The 19,563-nt window shown below is 41.8% G+C and overlaps 1 protein-coding gene across 1 annotated transcript in view; it reads left to right on the plus strand.

Moving 5' to 3' along the window:
* The first annotated feature begins 1,545 nt into the window (after positions 1 to 1,545).
* The window catches only part of ABL2 (ABL proto-oncogene 2, non-receptor tyrosine kinase), a 49,999-nt gene continuing 31,981 nt past the window's right edge, over positions 1,546 to 19,563 (plus strand). Inside the window, exon 1 of the mRNA XM_030032623.2 lies at positions 1,546 to 1,829. Within this exon, the coding sequence (XP_029888483.1) occupies positions 1,646 to 1,829 (184 nt within the window). The 5' untranslated portion in view covers positions 1,546 to 1,645. The remainder of the gene's footprint in view (positions 1,830 to 19,563) is intronic.

The raw sequence follows: 19,563 nt of genomic DNA on the forward strand, positions 1-19,563 counted from the left end.
GGACTGTCCATCCTGCAGAGACACCCTCTGCTCATATACACATAACCATGCCCATACAAGGTCCCGGACTTGGCAATGCGTACCCCATGCTACACCCCAGATGTTGCCAGCACTATTTTAAGAACTGTTTTGTTGTGTGTTATTAGCAAGTCTGTCTGTAATTCCCGATCTCCCCAATGTTCTTAGTCCATTAATTTAGTAAGTTAAGGCATTTCTGGCTCCACGTGTTCCTCACTCCCATTTACTCCAGCCTGTGTCAGCATACACACCAGCCCAGCTGGATGAGCCTCCCCTATTTTAAGCAGAATTATTATTGCACCAGGGTGCAGTTTGAGTGCATGTGACAGTGTGGACAGCATTTTGGTAGCACCTCATGACCCTGGGAAGGTAGAATATGACATTAGAATTCCTGTTGCTAGGAGTTTCATGCAAGAACACTGACTTTCATGGAGCTCAGAGAGGAGCTTCTCACCTTCCCACCCCAGGACAGCCACACAAAGGTTGGTCTGGCCACAGGTTGCTGTGGCTCCTCGGAAGCTGGCTGGCTCTGAATGTTACCAAGCCAATTTGTCACTGTCATGTCAGTTCTCAGTGATGTGGTGAGGGCATCTGAGATCAGCAGCATTGTGGTTCATCCACGATGAAGCAACACTGCCAAAGCATTGCTGAAATAGTAGCTAGCATGGAGAGCAAAATACTTCCAAATGCCTGGGTCCTCTAAACTGCAACAAGAACCATTGTCTTTCAAGGTGAAACCTCTTCCCTTCTCCCTTGAATTGGAGAGCCTTATGCTAATATTTAACAGTGTACCGGTTAGCTACAGAACAGAGCGTACGTTCAGCCACCCGATGACAAGACGCTGCTGCCAACCATACCTGGCCACCAACATGCCTGATGTTATTCACACAGCATGCCTTCCTCTTCCTCCACGCCCTCGGCCAGGAGAGCAAGTCCCGGCAGGAGCCCAGGGAGCTCGCCCGGGGCCCGGTGAGCCATGGAGGAGGAGAACAGGCCCACCGCCCCTCCCTTCTGCGGCCCGGTACGCGACCCTTGGCTTCACACCTCACGCCTGCTTGGGTTTGTAGGTGAACCAGCCCGGCTTTGGCCTACAAGGAAAGCCTGTTCACGGGGCCGGGGCTCCGCTTCGCCATGAGCGGGGCAGCCTTGGGGCCACGGCCACAGCCTTCGGTGGGGTCGCCCGCGCCGGGCCTCAAATCGTGGCCAAGATGGAGGGACCCTCGGCGGGCGCAATCCGGCAAGCAACCCGGGGTCTGGCTCCGTGGGTGCTCCCCCGTCGCGCCTGTCCCCGCCACAGCCACGCCGCCCGTGTGGCCCTGCGTGTGTGGCTGTGCGCGACCGCGTGTGCCGGGGGCGGGCTGGGCGGCCTCCCTCGGAGGACCGGAGGTGGCTGCGGGAGCCGCTCTGTCCCCTCTCTCCCGGCGCTCTGTGGTTTAAGATGGCGGCGGGGGCTGAGGGGGCGAGTCCGTGAGTCCCAGGCCGGAGCGCCGCGGGGGCCGGCGGGGGCGGCGAGGCGGGCGGGAGCCGCCGGGCCGCGCCGGGGGCGGGGAGGAGCGGGAGGCCGCCTGCCGGGCCGGGGAGCGGCGGCGGCGGCATGTGAGCGCGGGCCGCGGCCGGGAGCGCGGCGATGGGGCAGCAGGTGGGCCGCGTCGGGGAGCCGGGCGCCGGGCTCCAGCACCAGCCGCCGCCTCAGCACCAGCAGCAGCCGCGGGGACTGCGGGGGAGCAGCGCGGCCAGGCCGGCGGGCCGCCGGCGGGAGGCGGCCGGGCGCACCGCTGAGGGAGGAGGCTTCAATATCTTCACCCAGCACGGTGAGGGGCCGGGCCGGGCGGGAGGGGCCGGGGCGGGGGAGAGGGGGCTCCTGCCTGCGCTCGCCCCCTGCCAGAGGGTCGGGTGGGGGGCTCGGGGAAAGGGACAAAATCTCCCTTCCTCTCTCCCTCTTTTGTTGTCGGTTTCACTGGGGGAGGGGAGAGCTGGGGGAGGTGGCGGGGTGAAGGAGAGGCGCCTCTCGCAGGCGGGGAGAGCCGGGCAGCCCCTGCCGCAGCCGCGTCCCGGGAGATGCTCGCCTCGGCCCAGCCCGCAGCCTGGCAGCGAGCTCGGGGCCGGAGAAACTTCCCCCGGAGCTGGGGACAGGGAGGGACTGCCCGCCCTCCACAGCAGAAGCGAGGTGGCACCACCGGGAATCAAAACTTGCAGTGCTTGGTAGCTGTCAAGGCGGCGGTTCCTAGCTCTGGTTTTGTTTACAAAGGTAAACGTTACATGTGCTTTGTCTTTCTGTTTACTGAGGCGCTTATAACTCGCCCGTCTAGATCTGTAATTCTCTATTGCTATATAGCTCCTGACAGAGCAAACGATTTTGTTTTGACTGGGGTATTACAGCTGCCATCCGATTCTCAGCTGAAGTTTTTGCCTGTCCACTTCTATTCTTATTGCTGTAAATTGATACCGGAAATGTTTAATGCAACATGATTAGTTTCTGTAATCTCTCTTAGGAGAACCCCACAACTTCAAATCCCCCTTTGTAACTATGTGGTTTTTTATTATATCTATTTGGCAACGTCTTAATGCAATGCACAAGTTTTGGAAGGTACGATCAACTGAAACCTGTCTGCCTTAACAAGCATGTTGAGAATAGGTGCGTGGAGACACCTCTAATCCTAAAGAACTGAATCTGCTATGGAGAGCTTGGCTGGTTTGGCTTTAGGTGGAGAGAGATGTCAGTGTTTATGGAGCAAGGCTGCTTCTGACAATACATATTTTCTTTTGCTCAATAGAATGAGCATAGGCAAAAAGATTAAGGAACATGCAACCAGCAGTTTAAATGTAAATATCATCTGCTGTGACTGCTGACACGTAAGTATCTATCAAAACAACAGCGCAGCACTAAATCTGGTTCTTAAAATCTCAGTGTTATCACAGCTTTTGAGTTCAGGGAGCAGCATCAACTTTAAAACCAAAACAGAACTCTGTGCTTGCTGAAACGCCTGACCTGCTATTACTACGACTAAAACTAAGGATTACTATTTTATTGCATCTTTCAACCATAGTATCATCAACTGTCATCTTTGTATTTTTGTACTTTAAAAGGCACTTTGGCAGAAAAATTACTATAAAATTGTGAATTTACATTATTTGTCTATGTTGGGAACAGATCTTGGAAGTTATGCGCATACCCCACTTCTTTCAGTACGCTGAAGTCCGAGTCTTTAGCAGCAGAGCAAAATTGCTGTATAGACTGCTAAGTGTGACTTAGCAGGCAAGAGCACTCCTGCTAATGACAAACTGTCTATCTTTTTCTGTTTTGATGCCCAGATGGCTATTTGGTTCTTGCTCTCACAAGGCAAGGACAGAAAGGATGTTTGTGGGAAGTATGGTACAGCACGTGGGGACATGCGATTACTTCAGAATAACACAGTTAAGACTGACTCAAGTGCATCTTTTCATTTACTGCTACACGTTTTGGTAGTAATTTAGTACAGCATCCTGAACAAATCCTTCTAGCTCCTCCCTCCGCCCTACTACATTTTAAAGGTAGAAGGTAGGGAGAATTATTTATATGTAGTGGCAGGGAAATGGAGAGAAAAATCTTTCTTAAGCATGCACACACACCAAATAGACAAATTACACGCTCTTCCAGCCCTTCTGCTCTGTCTTCCCTAGACCTAGAAACAAGAATGAGCCTGGAAAGCCGACACGCTCTGAATAAAACTGTTCAGTGGCGTATAAAAAGAACATTTCTCTCTGATAACAGTGATTGTATCTTTTAAAATTATTACTGTTTATATTGCTTAGGTTATCTGCTTCAGCAGTAAGGTAATGGATATCATTTTACTTAGGTTTTTGTTGCTTCTGTTATTTTCTTTGCAGATTGTAAAGGAAGATGTGTCTATTGAAAATAAGATACAACTTTTTATTCTTTTAGGTTATGTAAAAGGGGTGGGGTTTTTTGGCAATCTAAAGAGTTTTAGGGCAGGCTTCAAACTCCTATCTCTTCTTGGTGAATACCTCAGCCGTGTTAAATTGTTCCCTGATTCCATCCACATTTTACTAGAAGTGAGTGAACAACTCATTCTTAATAATCTGTACCAAATGCTAGTCAAAGTTGGGTACCTATTTAAATACTTGTCTTGGGCAATAACCAAAGATTTTTGTTGTGTTCCTGAATCTGAAGTTCACTTCCTTTCTCCGAGAAATTGTTTCTTGTGATCCTGACTCCCCTGGTCTGAGAGAATTTTTTTCTCTCAACTTCTGTTCTTATTTTTCATTTACTGACCTTGTTCTTCTGTTTCACTTAACCTGGCTTTCTGCTAGCTTTCTTTTAAGTGCTGCACTTCTTTTGCTGAGACGCTGTGGTTGCTGGTGATACTACTTGATCCAGACTCCTCTTTTCTAGTCATTTCTTTCTGAACCTGAACCTCCCATCCTGTCTCTAGGACATGTATTCACAGTGAATGAAAAGTGATGGAAAAAGCACAAGATTATGGGCTAGCACTCTTGGACCAACGACTAAACCAGCCAGTCAAAGGATCAGCTTGGATTATCTACCTTCCTTGGCTTTCCTTGATAACAGTCATTGATGGGAGGAAGACAACCTGTTGACTGTGCTAGACCCTTACAGGTATAAATCCCTGCCTCAGCTCATGTTGGCAGATTTCATACCATACTGTGCCAGGAGCAATGTGAACCTTACTCAGTACTCTTGCCAAAGTTCATTTTGAGGGGTTGCTTCTTCTGGATCGTTTATGAAAAGGATGGAAGTAAACAATGTTTTCAGCCTCAGACCCATTTTGCTACAGGATTTTGAAGAACGTGTCAAATCAATAAAGTGTAAAATCGTTTATGCTAGGCTACCAAAAACCTGAGACGAGCATTTTTACGCAATTAACTTGAAGTGTAGTTGTCCTTGAAAAATCGAGAGATTGAGTTGAACCAGTTTGTCCCAAGTGTGTTTGCTGTGTTACAGTTGTGTAGGAGAAGCACTACAGGTATACAGGCACTACCTACTTCAGGATGTATTTTTGGAAGAATCAAGGAATTTGAAGATGTTTTTTGTTTTATGGAAAGAACAAGGAAATCTGTATTGTGGCACCCCACTATTCTATCATGAGAACAGACATATAGACTCCTGGGGGTTTCAGCTCACCATAGTATTGAATTCTGCGAGCACTGCTGTGAAGTTGAGCAGAAAAGTCCTAAGCGAGCAGATATACTGGCGTGATTTGTTAGCCATGGAGCAGAGTTCTTCAAGATAGAAAAGACAGTCATGGATTTTGCAGCCTTTTGCAATTAGCCCTTCAAAGCGCCCCATTGCCAGCATTCCTAGCACGTAATCTGTGACTTATAAAAGCAAGCAATGGATCATCAAGCATGTTGGTTGCTAGTAATGTACTAGAAAGAAAGAGTGTAAACAGAAGGATTATTCAAACACTTGTGTTCCCATGTACACTGCATCAGAATTGACTAGTACCACAGGGACAACAACTCAAGAGGGAGAAGCTGTAGCAAACACTAGTTATGATCAAATTCTTACAGTTCAGTGCAACCAGAAAAGCAGTACTTGGTGCTATTACAGGATGAGCTTGCTTTCCCTTTCAGAGAAGGAATAGGGGAGAGAACAGTAAAGTAGGTTATCTACTTACCCTTCCAGTAGTTTGTTTGAGGGAAGGGGTACAACTGATGACAACCAACAACTTCCAAGTTGCATGGGCTCTGCTTGGTTCCTCATATGACCTTTGAACAATGACATGCTCTAATTTTTTTTCTGAAGAGCAGTGATAACTGCCTACTGTACCAAGATATTCTTTGGAATGGTGTTAGCATGCTTTTCATCTCCAAAAAGACTTGCTGAGTGTTGTAGAAAACGTACTGCAGGAAAATCAGATTATTTAAATCCTGGCTGGGAAGCCTTTGCAATACCTGTTTGCAATACTGCTACAGTTGCCTTGGTGATATATTTTTGGGGTAGTGGAAGACTCTGCCACACTTGAGCTTTTGATCCAGCAGGCGCAGGACATTTGTTCCCTGTTTTGTTTTCTAGAGGAGGAGTTTAGCAACCTTTTACTATGTGTATCAAGGTCAGGCAAGATAAGCCTATACTTTTAAAAATAAAATTATCATTAAAGCTCCCCTAAGGCAGTTGGAGTGCTATGCCACATGATAAAAACATTCTAAAATAGGAAGAAGCATAAATAACACTATCCCTTTGAAATTCAGTGAAACTGAAGGGCTGGATGCAGGAAAATGGAAAGAAGGAGAGAAAATAGGGTCAGTTTAACAACTGCACTTTGTGGACCGCCTAAAATGTTCCTTATTTTTCATTCCAGTGAAATGCAGCAAGCTCGGGCCAGAGCTACTTGCCCGCAGACTTTCCTGTCAATAAATGCCCTGTGCAGATGGATTATAATCATTGTATTCAGTGCCTGACTCTTTGTACTGTAAATCAGAAATCTTGTGGGACCATAATGTGTAAATAACTCTTAACTAATTATTTGGGGAATAAAAGGTAGTTCAGCTAAGTGTCTAGAGGAACATCTCCTGTAGAACATGAAATTATAGACGTGTTCTCTATTACATCATTCTCCGTGATATCTAGGTTATTCCTGCAGGTTCAGTTGCATTCAATACTCATTTTTATACCTTGTCTTAAGTTGGGATTTTTGCATACTGTATTTTGCAAATGAGAGGACTCTACCAACTTGATGGGAGGGACAATATAATACAGACTGCCAATCTGTTATAATTCCTGGCATAAGTATATTTCCTATGTACTTTTTGCATAGACAGGGGAACGTAGTCTGAAGAAGGCAAGACTGATATGAAGTTACTTCAAAAGACGTTAGTCAGAACTAACTTAAATCAAATTTCAAAGCCCAGACAGATCTCTGGTTTCTCAGTTCTCCCCATGTAGCAGATGGTGTGGTACAAGTTGTTCTAGCAATATTTCACAAACTTGCTATTGCTTGCAAGTGCAATGTTTTGCAAAAAAAAAATTGCGGGATTTTTTTTGGAAATAGGGACATGGCCAAGTGAACAAATCAGTGGAAAGTGAACGTATGAGCTATTGCGCACAAAAGCAAATTGTCACAAGTGGCTTAAATAACCTTTTTTAATCTAGCGGGACTGACAGCTCACATACTTAGAGTTGGAAGATAGTTGGACTATCTCCTAGAGGTGCTGTAGCAGCGTTGGCTTCAGGAATATTTTATGGCTGGTACTAATTACAGATTCTGGGACAGTAGGCTTGAAATCATGTTTTCACTGGTGTTCAGAAGTGACCTGTTCTGTGACCTACTTACTTCAGCATATGTCATATGTTTGTTTGTTCTTAAAGCAGGCCAGTCCTTGCTGAAGTCAAATCATACTTTTTAGATCTTTGTTTTATAGATGAAGCTAGGTGATAGTTAGCATGATTTATTCTAGCCCATTTCTCTTAGTTGTCACAACTTAATGTTTCCATTAATAATACTTATTATCCTTAAACTGCCTTTTAAGTACTGCTGACAGCTGACTAGTTCACACTCATAAGAAACTATGTTAAAATCCAACTAATATAAAAGAAGAAACAGCAGTTTATACTTATTCCAGTAGGGATGCATGTGAAAGTTATTAAAAATAATACAGTTAGGTTTTATTTAGTGACTTGCTGAGTTCATTTTCACCTGGTTGTATTTCAAAAAGTCAAGGATGGGTGACTACAGACTAAAACCTCACCTATATTATAACTGTTTCAGAATCTGATATCCTAAACCACCGCTTGCCAAACGGTTAGTAGTTCTTTCAACAGTGTGTAATTACGAATGATGCAAAGCTTGGTAGCTGTAGTGCAAATGGCCCCTTAACTGGCTTTGCAGGTGAATCTACGAAGTAAGCATACAGGTTCGTTCTTAACAGCATTCAGAAGAGTATTTACTGGTAAAGAAATATTTCTCGTAGTCGTTTGGACCACCACCAGTCTCTCTTTCCCTCAACACAGCAGGAAAGAAACAAAAGCTTGCGCTGAGTGGGGTAATGCTGTTGACTTGCTGGGTCTGAAGTAATGGTTCTCTCACCATTACTGCATCATCCCTGACATTTCTCTGGTTTTGTGGTTATGAAATACTTTATTTTAAAGGCTGATCTTGGTATTATCCATAGAGATTATTCTCTCTAGAATAAGTGACTGTTAGAAAACCATTGAGGCTTCCTGTTGGTAACACTGTAAACCACAACAACAAAGCTTAGTTATATTACCCATATCTGCTTAGGAAGTTTCATGTGCTTTGAGGGCTTTCCATAAAGACATGTGCATCTCCAAATATGATTGCTTATCTGCAACTGTGTATAAGTTAACGTTTTAATAGGTGGCTTTCAGTATCAGCTAAATCAGCACAGGAATTTCAAAAAACAGTCCAAAAATAACTTTGCCTTTTTTGAGGGGGAAACAAAGATGCACAGAAGTACTTCACTGAGAACTGAATTGGTTTTATTTCAATCTTCTAGTGCTCTTTAAAGGCCATTTAAACATATTTCTTTTAAGACTGAACTTTCTCAAGAAATTCCTTTCCTCTTCTCCTGTCCTTCCCTCCCAAATGTTGTCCTTAGGATCTTAATCTTACTATGATACTTCTATTAAAAATAATTACATGCATTAATAAACTTGGAGCTTCACTTATGTTGATTTGAAAGTATTCTATGATAACAGCGATGTGAGAATTGGGACTAAATTATGTAAGAAAAGTAGCTCTTCAGTGAAGGAAAACTCATTTTCTGTAGGACAGTTCTGCATTCCCTCATCCTTTGATAATGTTACTGGTTTGGATTTTGGGCTCTTCCCTGGTTTGTCTGGTGTTTTGTTGTTGTTGTTTTTGTTATTTAATACTAAAGTGAAACTGAATTAGCTGCTTCTTGCTATAAGCTGTATATGGCAAAGGCATAGGCACTATCTCTTGCTGCTGTTGGGGTCAAATTAGGAAGCAAATTAGAGGATAGAAGGATGAGAACATTCTGGATTTGTGACCCTATGCACCTCCCAGTCTATTTCTCCTTCCTTTCTCCTATGATAATCCCAACAACAAAGCATCAAGCATGTCTTTGCTGTTCCTACTTGTCATCATCTCAACTAGGATATGTAGGATGAACAACTATGGAGAAAAGTATCTCCAAAAAGACAGATAATGCTGGAGAGGAAAGAATGGGAATAAGGAAAGACTGGAAGAAGAGAAAAGGGTAAAAGATGATCTTGCAGCTTCTCCCTAATAGGCCATTTCAGTACACAGGAGATTGTATTTTGACTGTTCAGCCTTGGAGATAATATTTTAAAATACAATCTTGGGTATATTTAATAATTGTTGAATGAGACAGATGGGCCTTCTAAACTGATCTGTAAGAAGTTAGAAGTAGATTACTGACCGATGTCCCTGTAATGGGCAGCATACCAGCTGGGGGATTTCTCCACATAGACTGGAATAGAATGGACTTTTTCAGTTGCAAGGGATCTGAAACGATCATCTAGCCCAACTGCTTGGCCAATTCAGGGCTGACATAGCTGATGACTGATACCAGGCACAAAGAGATGAGGAGTTCCAAGTTCCTGGAGTGCAAGCAAATGTTAATTTGCAGGACTGTTTGTTTTCAGAAGGAAAAACTCACCAACAAGACCTCCTCCTCCTGTTCACTTCTTACTAGAGGTAGAATCAAGCACCATTGAATAGTGAATACACATATACACTCTTTAGAGTTCACTTGTGGGATTTACAGTGGGTTGGCATAAGATACCAATAATGACTTTTGTTGGAGGTTAAGTGTGCTCAGCAGCATGGCTAATTTTGAAACAGGTGTCAGGCTTGCTTCTGGTTAAAAGAAATTATATTAGTATTGGCTGTTATGGTGGTAGTATGTAGCATAGTTCATGAAGTGTTCCTGTTTTCCAGATTCTATGTTCAGTTAGGCCCATAATTTTTGGAAAAGTTGACTGTAGAGAGTAGTGTGCCTGTACAGTAGACACACCAAAACATATAGGAATTGCAAAGTGAAGAAACACTTCCTCATCACAAATCTGTGTACACTCCAACATGGCCTAGCCTAGAAGCTTGTTTAAATATTGTCATATCCAAGTAGATTAGTATTACCTCCTACATTTACCCTAAACATCAGGGGTCTAAAAGGTGTTTACAGAGCATGGATCTGTTTTCTAGACAAAAACCGGAAATATTTATACATTTTAATTTTGTAGCCTCCGGATTGTGAAGATAACTCTTCAAACCCAAGCTGGAGTGTAAATTAATATAATGAGGCCTTCCTTAGCTTACAGGGTCAACTCAGCTTCTCAAGATTATTTCAAAGCCTTTGCTGCTCAGGGTTCATTTTGCTAACCAGCAGTGTCACAGAGTTAACAAGACTGTTCAGTTTTACTGCTGCTATTCAGAAACCTGTGGGAGGCTGTGCAACTGATGAGAATATCAATTTTGTGTTGCTGCTTAGAAAAGCCAAGAGCAGAAGTAGAGACAAGATACAGCTATGCTAGTATCTCTGACATTTACTTAATAATAGACGAAAACTAGAAAAATTATTTAGATTAGCCTTGAAGGGATTTAAAAAGAAATAATTTTAAGTGTTATTTCCAGTCCAGCAATCTAGTATGTCAGAACTTGCCCATTAATGAAACTATGGTGACTGTTCAGGAATAAAAGAAGTCTGTTTATGCAAACTTTTTCAAAATTGATACAAGTTATGTCATCTAGGAACAGTGAAATAGAGTCGCCTTAGAGATCTGAATAACCTTGAAGATCTTTTGAAATAGTTAGTGGCATAGCTTCCTTCCTCCATTAGGTCACTGGGTGCGGCAGAGCTCAAGCTTATACTGTCCTGAGCTGGATTGCGTAAGCATGGACTTACTCACTGCTTGTGTTTAATGCAGTTTTTTCTTAGAACACAGGTTTTAATTGTAAAGCTTTCTTTATGTCCACCATTCACTTCAGTACAAGGGAAAGAGAAACAGTGTCCTTTGTTCGAGAGCTGATTTGTGGTTCCTTTTCTCCTACAAATTAAGTTTTTTCATCTATAAACTGGCAAATAAAAAAATTCTGTGAAATAGTTGGCAGCTCTCAGGCACAGATTTAAGGTACTAAAGTTAAAATAGCAAGTTCTTAAAATTTGAACTTTAAATTGCTGAATGTCCTACATGTGCTCTTAGAATATTGTTGATATTAATGGAGTCGGGTCTCGGTAAAGTTGCACCTTGATCAAAACATAAAGGCTGTGGTATAGGCAAGCCCTTAAACAGATGCTCTGAAAGTTGTTTTTTTGATAACTTTGTGGTGATATCACTCAATTCTGGTTTGTTTTCAAACCTCCTTTTTTCCTGACTGGATTGGCGTTAAGTAAGATACAATAAGCTTTAGCATTTGTGGCAGTAACATACATAAATAGTGAGAGCCAGCTCTCTGCAGGCCTTGGAGAATTCTTGCACTTTCTCCTGACTAGGAAGATGAGTGGGGGTGTGGTAGGTTTTGTCCTCTTTTTTTTGAGGCAGAGAGATGTATACAGCTTGGGGAGGGATGAATAGTGCTTTTGTAATTGATAAAAGTGTGAGACCTGTGCTCTGGCTGAATTACCCAATGAAGCACAGCAAAATACTTTTCCACTAATCACAAATTGTATGCCTGTTATTCAGGATGTTATTTGTTGGCTTTACTTAATTTTGATTTGTAGCTTTTCTTTTTTTTAATTTCCAAGAGTAAACAGAGAAAGCAGAGGTACTTTATCAGATTAAAAAGGCTTTGTCTAGAGAAGATCCTTAGAATAAACAGGAAAATGGTATATAGTGTCTTGTGGTGCTAGTATTTCAAGTTGTATTTAGTTTTTTTCTTCAGGATCTCAAAAAAATGTGGATATTAAGGTTTGCAACATAGCTGTGAGGAAGGAGCTGGTTCTTCATGTTAGAAGAAACAATGTATTTTTTTGAGTAATCTAATAAATTTGAGTCTGATATGAACTATAGAAGAACAGCTAGCCCACTTCTCAATTTTTTCTTCCAGAGGTGCATTGGATGGCTTAGCATTGATGTGCAATATCAGTAGATGCTCAAATGATGATTTGAGTAGCCTGACATAGCTATCTTGTGAAACAGAAGTCTAGCAGGTTTAATTCTTGCTTTTGTCATAACAGTACTAAAAACGTTTTGTCAGAAAATTTTTTCATTTTCTTTTTTTAGGTCATGATAGTTAAATATATTTATCTTCTTTAGGTGTAAAATGTTTAAATAGGGCACTGCCCTCTAAATCAGAGTCATTTAATTGTGTGGTAATTCCTGCACTTTAGCACCTAGTTAGAAGTACAGATAAGTCTCTCAAAGCTAAGCTTGTCTGTAGTCTTGTACAGAAGTTTTAATTCTTTCTTATTTTGATGTGACTAAGTCTGTATAGCTTCCATCTATTTTTTTTGTCAAATGGTTAAGCTAAATTTGAATAAGACACTTGGTCTATGTCTTGCCATCAACGCACAAGCTTGCGTCATGATAGTAGAGGTGCAATACCTTTTTCTCTGTGCCTTGTTAGTGTTGGAGGCAAAGCATATAACTGCTTCTAGGTGCAGCCTAGCTCTAGAATAATGCTCAGCTGGCCTCTCAGTACCTGCTCAGCTACAGGTGGATGGACTTAGCCCTAGTATTATATTCACTTGCGTTGTGGGCTATGGAAACTGGCATGCCTTAAGGCAACAAAATTATAGGCTGTTTAGACTCAGGTGAGCTGTACTAGTTTTCTTGCTTTACACAGGGGAATGGTATCCCCAGGTGCGATTATTTAGCATGTTTTCTGTTGTGCATCAGCTCTTACAGAACTACATTGCAGCTGATAGGCGTGAAGCATTGCCAGTAAGTATTTTGTTCCTGAACCAGAACACCACTTGACTACAAGGAATCTCTTAGACAGCTTTTCTGCTTTCTTTAGCCTTCCCTTCTCCACACAAAGCTCACCTTGTGATGTCCGAGCAGGGAAGCAGGCTTTGAAACACGCACTGCATTGTCAGCGGGGAGCAGGTGAGTATGAAAGAGCACAGCCTGATGCTGGGCAGCACACAGGGAGCTGTATGAATTTTAAAGAAGGTAAAGGATCTACGGCAGCTGCTTATGCAGAACATGATTTTCCAGGCTACCACGAGAGGGTGCTATAATGCTTTGACTTAATTTATCCATTGCTTTCTGTTAGGAAAAGTGGAGGGTTTTTTTCAACATTACTGTGTTACAGCAAAGAGTGTTTTAAGTAACTTCTGGTTTATGAAAGCAGGCAAGAGCCACATATCAAAAGGCAGATGTAGCCATCTTAAAATTTATGGGAATACGTGTTTTGCTTTTGCCTTTAAAAGCTGAACTGCTTCCTTTTTAGTTTTGTTTCTGTTGGGCTTTATCCTAGATAACTTCATCTGCCAGTAAGAGAGGTTTTCCAGCTTGTTTATGTGTAAGTATGCAGGCAACCTTTCATGCATGAAAAGACATAAAATCTGATACTTCTGCTAGGTAATCTGAGCCCTCAAATTAAGAGTCACTTCTCATTGCTTCTGTGCACTTATCGGTAAAATGGCAATAATACTTGCTTGGTTTATGGAGATGTTTAGACTTAACTTTTGCATAAACAAACACAGAAAAGCTGTCTGCAGGCTAAATGTTCAGTCATATACTCGTGTCTCATCCTGCAGGCTGTTAGAGAAACATGTGTTTGTTGTGGTTCTAGCCTGTATTTCAAAACACTTGTGGCATGGTAATAGGACTGAAAGAAGGTTAGTGCTTGTGTTATTTGACTTGCCTCAAAATGGAAGCTCAAAGCACTGTTCTTTGCTGAATGCTATCTATCAAACATCCATAAAGAGGCTGAAGCTACAGTGAATTTTGTAGCTACAGATAGAGAACTTTGTTATACTGTCTTTGGTTGTTTAGCAGTAGAGCAATACAAACAAGAGTGAATTGCAGTAAGAACTCATGTAGTTGGGTTATTGGCTGGGAGGCAGGATCTCTGCAAAGAGATCCCAAACCTGATGTTTAGGGTTTAGGCATGTAATTACAAAAAAATAAGATCACCTGACACTACTGTGGTGTTCATAATTGACTGCTCAGCTGTGGGGTAGTTGTTACACTAAATTGGGATGTATTTGTGTTTTTCCGAAAGTGACTTATCCCCTTTAATACTAATCAGTGAAAGGCCACAGTGAAAGAAACACATTAATCAGTCCTAAAACAGACTACTAGAAAGGACATCTGAAAATCTGTTTAAAATACAACCAAGACAGACTTCCTGTCTTGCATACTGTCACATAAAAGCAAAGGCATGACTGCTGGTATGGCGTAGCTGCCCTTTTTTTCTTCCCCACACTTTCCTAATTTCTTACAAGGTTGAGATCTTGCATGCATTTCAGGCCTTGGCATCTGGCTTTGTTACATCCACTCATCCATTATTTCCTCTTACAGAAAGATTAAAACACTCTTCATCCGCCTGCAAGGAGGAGGGCTTGTAATTTTTGAAACCATAAAAGCTATTATAGAAGCAGCATCTTGGTTTGTTAATAGAGAAACAGGCTTTAGTATATAGAATAAACTGCTCTGGTACAGCAGTGCTTCATATCGCCAAACTGAAGGTTACCTTTCCAGGGATTGCTCTTGTGCTTTTAGAAATTAGATAATGATCCTGTGCGTTGAGAACAAATGTCATTCCATGGTGAATACTGTGTGAAATGAGGTTGTCTGAGGCTTAAAGGGAAACGGAATTGAATGTCCAGGAATTGGTGCTGGTGACAAATTAGGAAGAACTATTTCCTTTCCTATGACCATTTAGCATTCTTACTCAGTTGCCTGTATCTTTATTTGGAACCATATCTGTTCTGAAAATAAAACAGGTGATGCACAGTATCTTTTTATGTGACTCTCTCTGCTCTTGGGGAAACAGTTTGTTCCCAAATTCCTTGCCTTTGCTGACAGACAAAGGATGTCAGCTCTACAACCAGGAATACAGACATGCAGAAATTGAAGAAAATGGTTTCTCCCCATGAAGGTACCATCTTTGTTTAAATATAAAAAAATGAGGTATTGGAATGAGTAAAAAACCCTGCAGTTAAGAAAACTGTTTTCTGTAGTAGTTAGCTATTTAGTCTGATTTTTTTTTTTCCACTGGTAGAGTACTAACTTTATAAAAGGAAGACAGTGTTTTATCATACAGATAAGTGAGAGGCATGAGTACACAGGATGGTTTATGAAACAGGTCTCTAGCAGAACTACTGACCCAGCACCCTTTCCACAGGACCATGCTTTCTTTTCCAAGTTTGACTGTAGAGGCTTTCTATTGTGCTTTGCCTCATGACAGATTTTCTTCCCTTTTTTGATGCTTGAACTTAAAGCTACTTGGTTTAATCCTACTTCAATAGTGTGAGGAAGTGTAGCAGTTCTTGTTTAGAGAACATCAGTAGTTGAGACAGTAGCTGTTTTCAAAGTATTGTATGTCTTTGTGTTGGAAGTGTTACTCATTAGTTAGATACTGTAAGGATTTTGTAACTAAAGCTCTAAGTATTGCACTTTAGGAAGGATGGCTGATCAACACCAGTTTGAGTCCTGCTCTGCCATGGCTTCCAGTCTGATACTTAGCAAATGACTTTGTTTCTTTACTTTAGACCTTCTTCTGCATGGTACAAGTTTTACCTCACTCTGTAGGGCTGTCAAGAGAATAAAATATCAAAACTGTGAGGCACTCTATATATCAAGTGCTACAAAAATATCCCATGTAGTATCAAGTCATAATATTAACATGCCCTAGTATCAAGTCATAATATTAACATGCCCTGACTGAGAATGTTCTGTAGGCTGTGAATTTAATGCATGTGAGAATAAGCATTTGCTGCTGGTGAAGGGTACAGCATGGTTAGTGCTAGTGAGGGTAGTCATCCACAAAATAGGTACAGCCTCACCAGAAGCCTGGGATCTGATACATCATCTTTCTCTTTTCTCCTTAAATTACTAACAGTGTTTCAGCAAAAATTGTGGGTCTTATTGTTCAGTTGTAGACATCTGAGCAAGCTAGATGGTTGCCTACTAGAGGGTTTGGAAATAAATCTTACTAGAATTCATATCCTCATTGGAAAAATATCATTGCATCTTGTCACAAGTCTGGAGAACAATTCAACCTCCAGAGACCAATTATCTAGATTTAGAAAAACTTCACTGTTTGGGACAAGATACTCATGCTGCAGTTTCTTAACTGCCTCTTGTGTAAAAGAACAGGCACATCACTGGATGACATGTGTTCACTCTGAACTTTGTATGTTAGCACTCATGCAATTTTAACTCTGAAAAAATATGACTGCACATCTCAGGCCTGGTCTCTGAGGAGGAATGCCAAGTCCTTTCAGCAGCATGCCTCCAAAGACAGCTGCGCAGTTAGCATTCATGTCTGCCAGGGTCTGTGCTCTCCACAATGATCCCCACCCCAAATCTCCAGACAAAACCAGGAGATGGATCTCAACAGCTGCAGAAGGCTCAGTTTATGAATCTTAATCAGGTTATTTGAAGTGTTTCTTTTCATAAGTCTTTAATGGTGGTTGTAAGGGCTACATATCCCCATTCAAGTTGTCAAGATAATGCTAACCTCTTTATAGAGGTGGAGTTCTGGTGGTCTGAGCCTGTGTGGATGCCATGTCCCTCTAAAATAATGCTCATATAGACCATAGTGTTTTTCCATGCTCTACCAGTGTGCTCTCAGTTGTCCTTCCTCTTTTCCCCTGCCCAGGTTGCACCTTCTTTTGCACACGCTGATTTTTCCAGTTGTATTTTTTTCCCTGAGAGTAGGCTACCACCCTTACATGATATACTGCTTTCATAACATTGGCAAAGTGCCCAATAAAACTGGTTTGAGACCTCCACACCCAGACCTGAATGTTTTTCCTCCCCAGTTTAAAGGAACAACCTGCATTTTATGTATTTGTCTTAGATTACAGCAGCCACCTTCATGTATTAAGAACAAAGCCAAGACTGTCAGTTTCCCCATAATTATATTGCACCTGTCATTATGTAGGAAGCCCTGCCCTTTCTTTAGAAGTAAAATCATTAGATTCCATATATTTCAATTGGGTGAGTCATTTAGTTTCAGTCTTGCTGCTAGAGCATGCGTCTATTGTGTCTAACATAACTTCCCCTTAGTGGGACCAACAGGAGCAGTACCAGTAGTATGAAGTCCATTATAAATAATCTGTCTACAATATTCACAATATATGATTTCCAAAAGATTCACCGGGAATTTTCAAAGTAAGAATATTTGCATTAATTTTTTTCTGTGATGGAGAAGGTTATAAGCTGATTTAGGAAATACCTAATCTTGAAGTAAACTTGTACAGGATACAGCCTGTTTGTATCCTGGTTGTCTGAATTACAATATGATAAGGCTGAATTGATGAAAACTTGTCAAAAGAGAAGCTTGTCCCCACCACCACCGTGCTCCTCCTTTACCAGTACTGGTTCTCATCTAGCCCTGTGGTGAGCCAGTCCAGGGAGCTAAGCTGACAGAAAACTGAGGTGCTAGTTTGGTTTCCTGACCCAGCTTACCACACATCAGATGAACGCAGGTGCAAGCACATGGGAAGCAGCAAAGGAGGCAGCTGGGAACAGGGGAAACAACCACTGATCTGGCAGCAGCTGCCTGCTGGGTTCACTTAGCCACATGGTCAGTGTGCACCCTCAAAACCTTAGCAAAATAGTTCAGTGGTTTTGTCTCTTGTGCCTGGGGGAGGGCTTTGATGAATCTGGTTTAGGATTACTGAAAAAAATGAAAATTTAATAGGCTATATGCATACACTTAGCAGCCTTGCTAAAATGATACAATGCTATCTCAAACAAGCCCCTGAAATTTGTCCTTTTAGAATCTTTGAAATTCGGAAATGAGTTAACTCAGATGCTTAAAGAGTCAAAGGCAGTATCTCTTCATAGGAGGTTACTTCCCCAAGTTTCTAAGAAAAGGATCACCTCTTACCTGGTTTAATGGTGGGTTTTTAACATACATGCTACTTCAGTGCTCACTGAGTTCTTGGCCTTGATGGCTTTCTACTGTGCTACACATGTATGCCTTGAATGAAAGCTGATTATAACCCAGTGCCCATGAACAGCAGCTCTTCATTGCTGTCATTGGGTTGGTGAGACTGACAGCTAAAGGGAAAGGCTGGCTGTCCTTCAAGCTGAACTAGGTGTGAACTTAAAGTTGGATAACCAAATGGATTATTTGACCTATAGTTCTGCCAAGAGTCTCGGTTCTGTGAATAAATCTGTTAGTCTAGTTTCTGTAGTAATCAGGATTTAAGTTCTTACACTGGTAATCTTCAGATGCATTTTAATTAGACCCAATTCTCAATATAGTTTTACTAAACAGTCACATTTGACATTACTAATAAGAGAACATGCCAACCTAGATTAGTCAGTCCTTTTGAGGGCTGCTTGGTGTATTTGATCATGACAATTTGACATTTGCCATTATTCAGCTTTTCTGGCTTCAGAACCTGAGGTGTGACCCTGCATGTTTAATTTACTGGTCTTTTTGGGGGGGGGGGGGGGGGGGGGGAGAATTCATATTTAATGCAGGTCTCTGCTGGATATTCTCCAGGCTCTCATCTTTTGTATTTCAGTCATTGATTTGTGTGCTGTTCATCCTCGTGGGTGCTTCACTTGGACTTTGTGGGTGCTTCAGAGGTTTTACTTTTTTTTGGAGCACAGGCAATCTACTGTTCATAGTGGAAGCATGACCTTAAGGGAAGTTTGCCCCAGAATATCTGCTGACGCTTCATGCAGGAGCTTCAGCACCCTTGCTAGATAAGCTTAAATGTGCTGGGTGCTTCCAGGTTTCTAAATTTCAGCTCTCGGTTCAGTTTTTCAGGGACTGACCATGCAGTCTTTATAAAAATTTAACATTGTTATGCTTGTATGGTTTATTTTAGATTGTAAGAGATTTAGAGCTCAAAGCAATAATATGTCCATATAAACATTTTTCCTTGCCTCACTTCCCTCACTGGTTTTGACAGTTTTGGCATCTGCTCAGTTCTATAACCTATCCAGGAAGTTGTTACTTCTAAGCAGCCCATGCAGCACATAGTTATATTGGCTTTAAGTGCTTGAAGTAGCTTGAAAGCAATGGGAAGACTGTTTCTGGCAGTGATGTAGATGAGCAGGAAACATGTCATTAATTCTAAAGACCCTTCAGATAACTTTCAAATATTAATTAGCTTCTGATTGTATAAAGTCTTTCTAAGCTGAAAGACCCATTTGAAGCCTACATGGTACAGCAGCTTTCAGTCTGAAGTTAATGGTATCTGCTTCTGGGTACTTTGTTGCTTGCTGAATAGCAACTCTTGAGCTGAGAGGCATGTCTTGTAGTTTACCTTAAGGGTACTTTTTTGAAGAAATTTGAGAGTTAAGTAACATATCACAACAGCGTGGAATTCCAATAGAGAAATGCCCTAAAAGGCAGGGTTTTAGTGGCATCTCAACAAGCTGGCAGTAATTGACTGTCTTGCAGTAGTGCTAAATAAGAGGTCTCCATAAGGATGAGA

Source organism: Aquila chrysaetos, chromosome 12 (assembly GCF_900496995.4).
Source record: "Aquila chrysaetos chrysaetos chromosome 12, bAquChr1.4, whole genome shotgun sequence".
NCBI lineage: Eukaryota > Metazoa > Chordata > Aves > Accipitriformes > Accipitridae > Aquila > Aquila chrysaetos.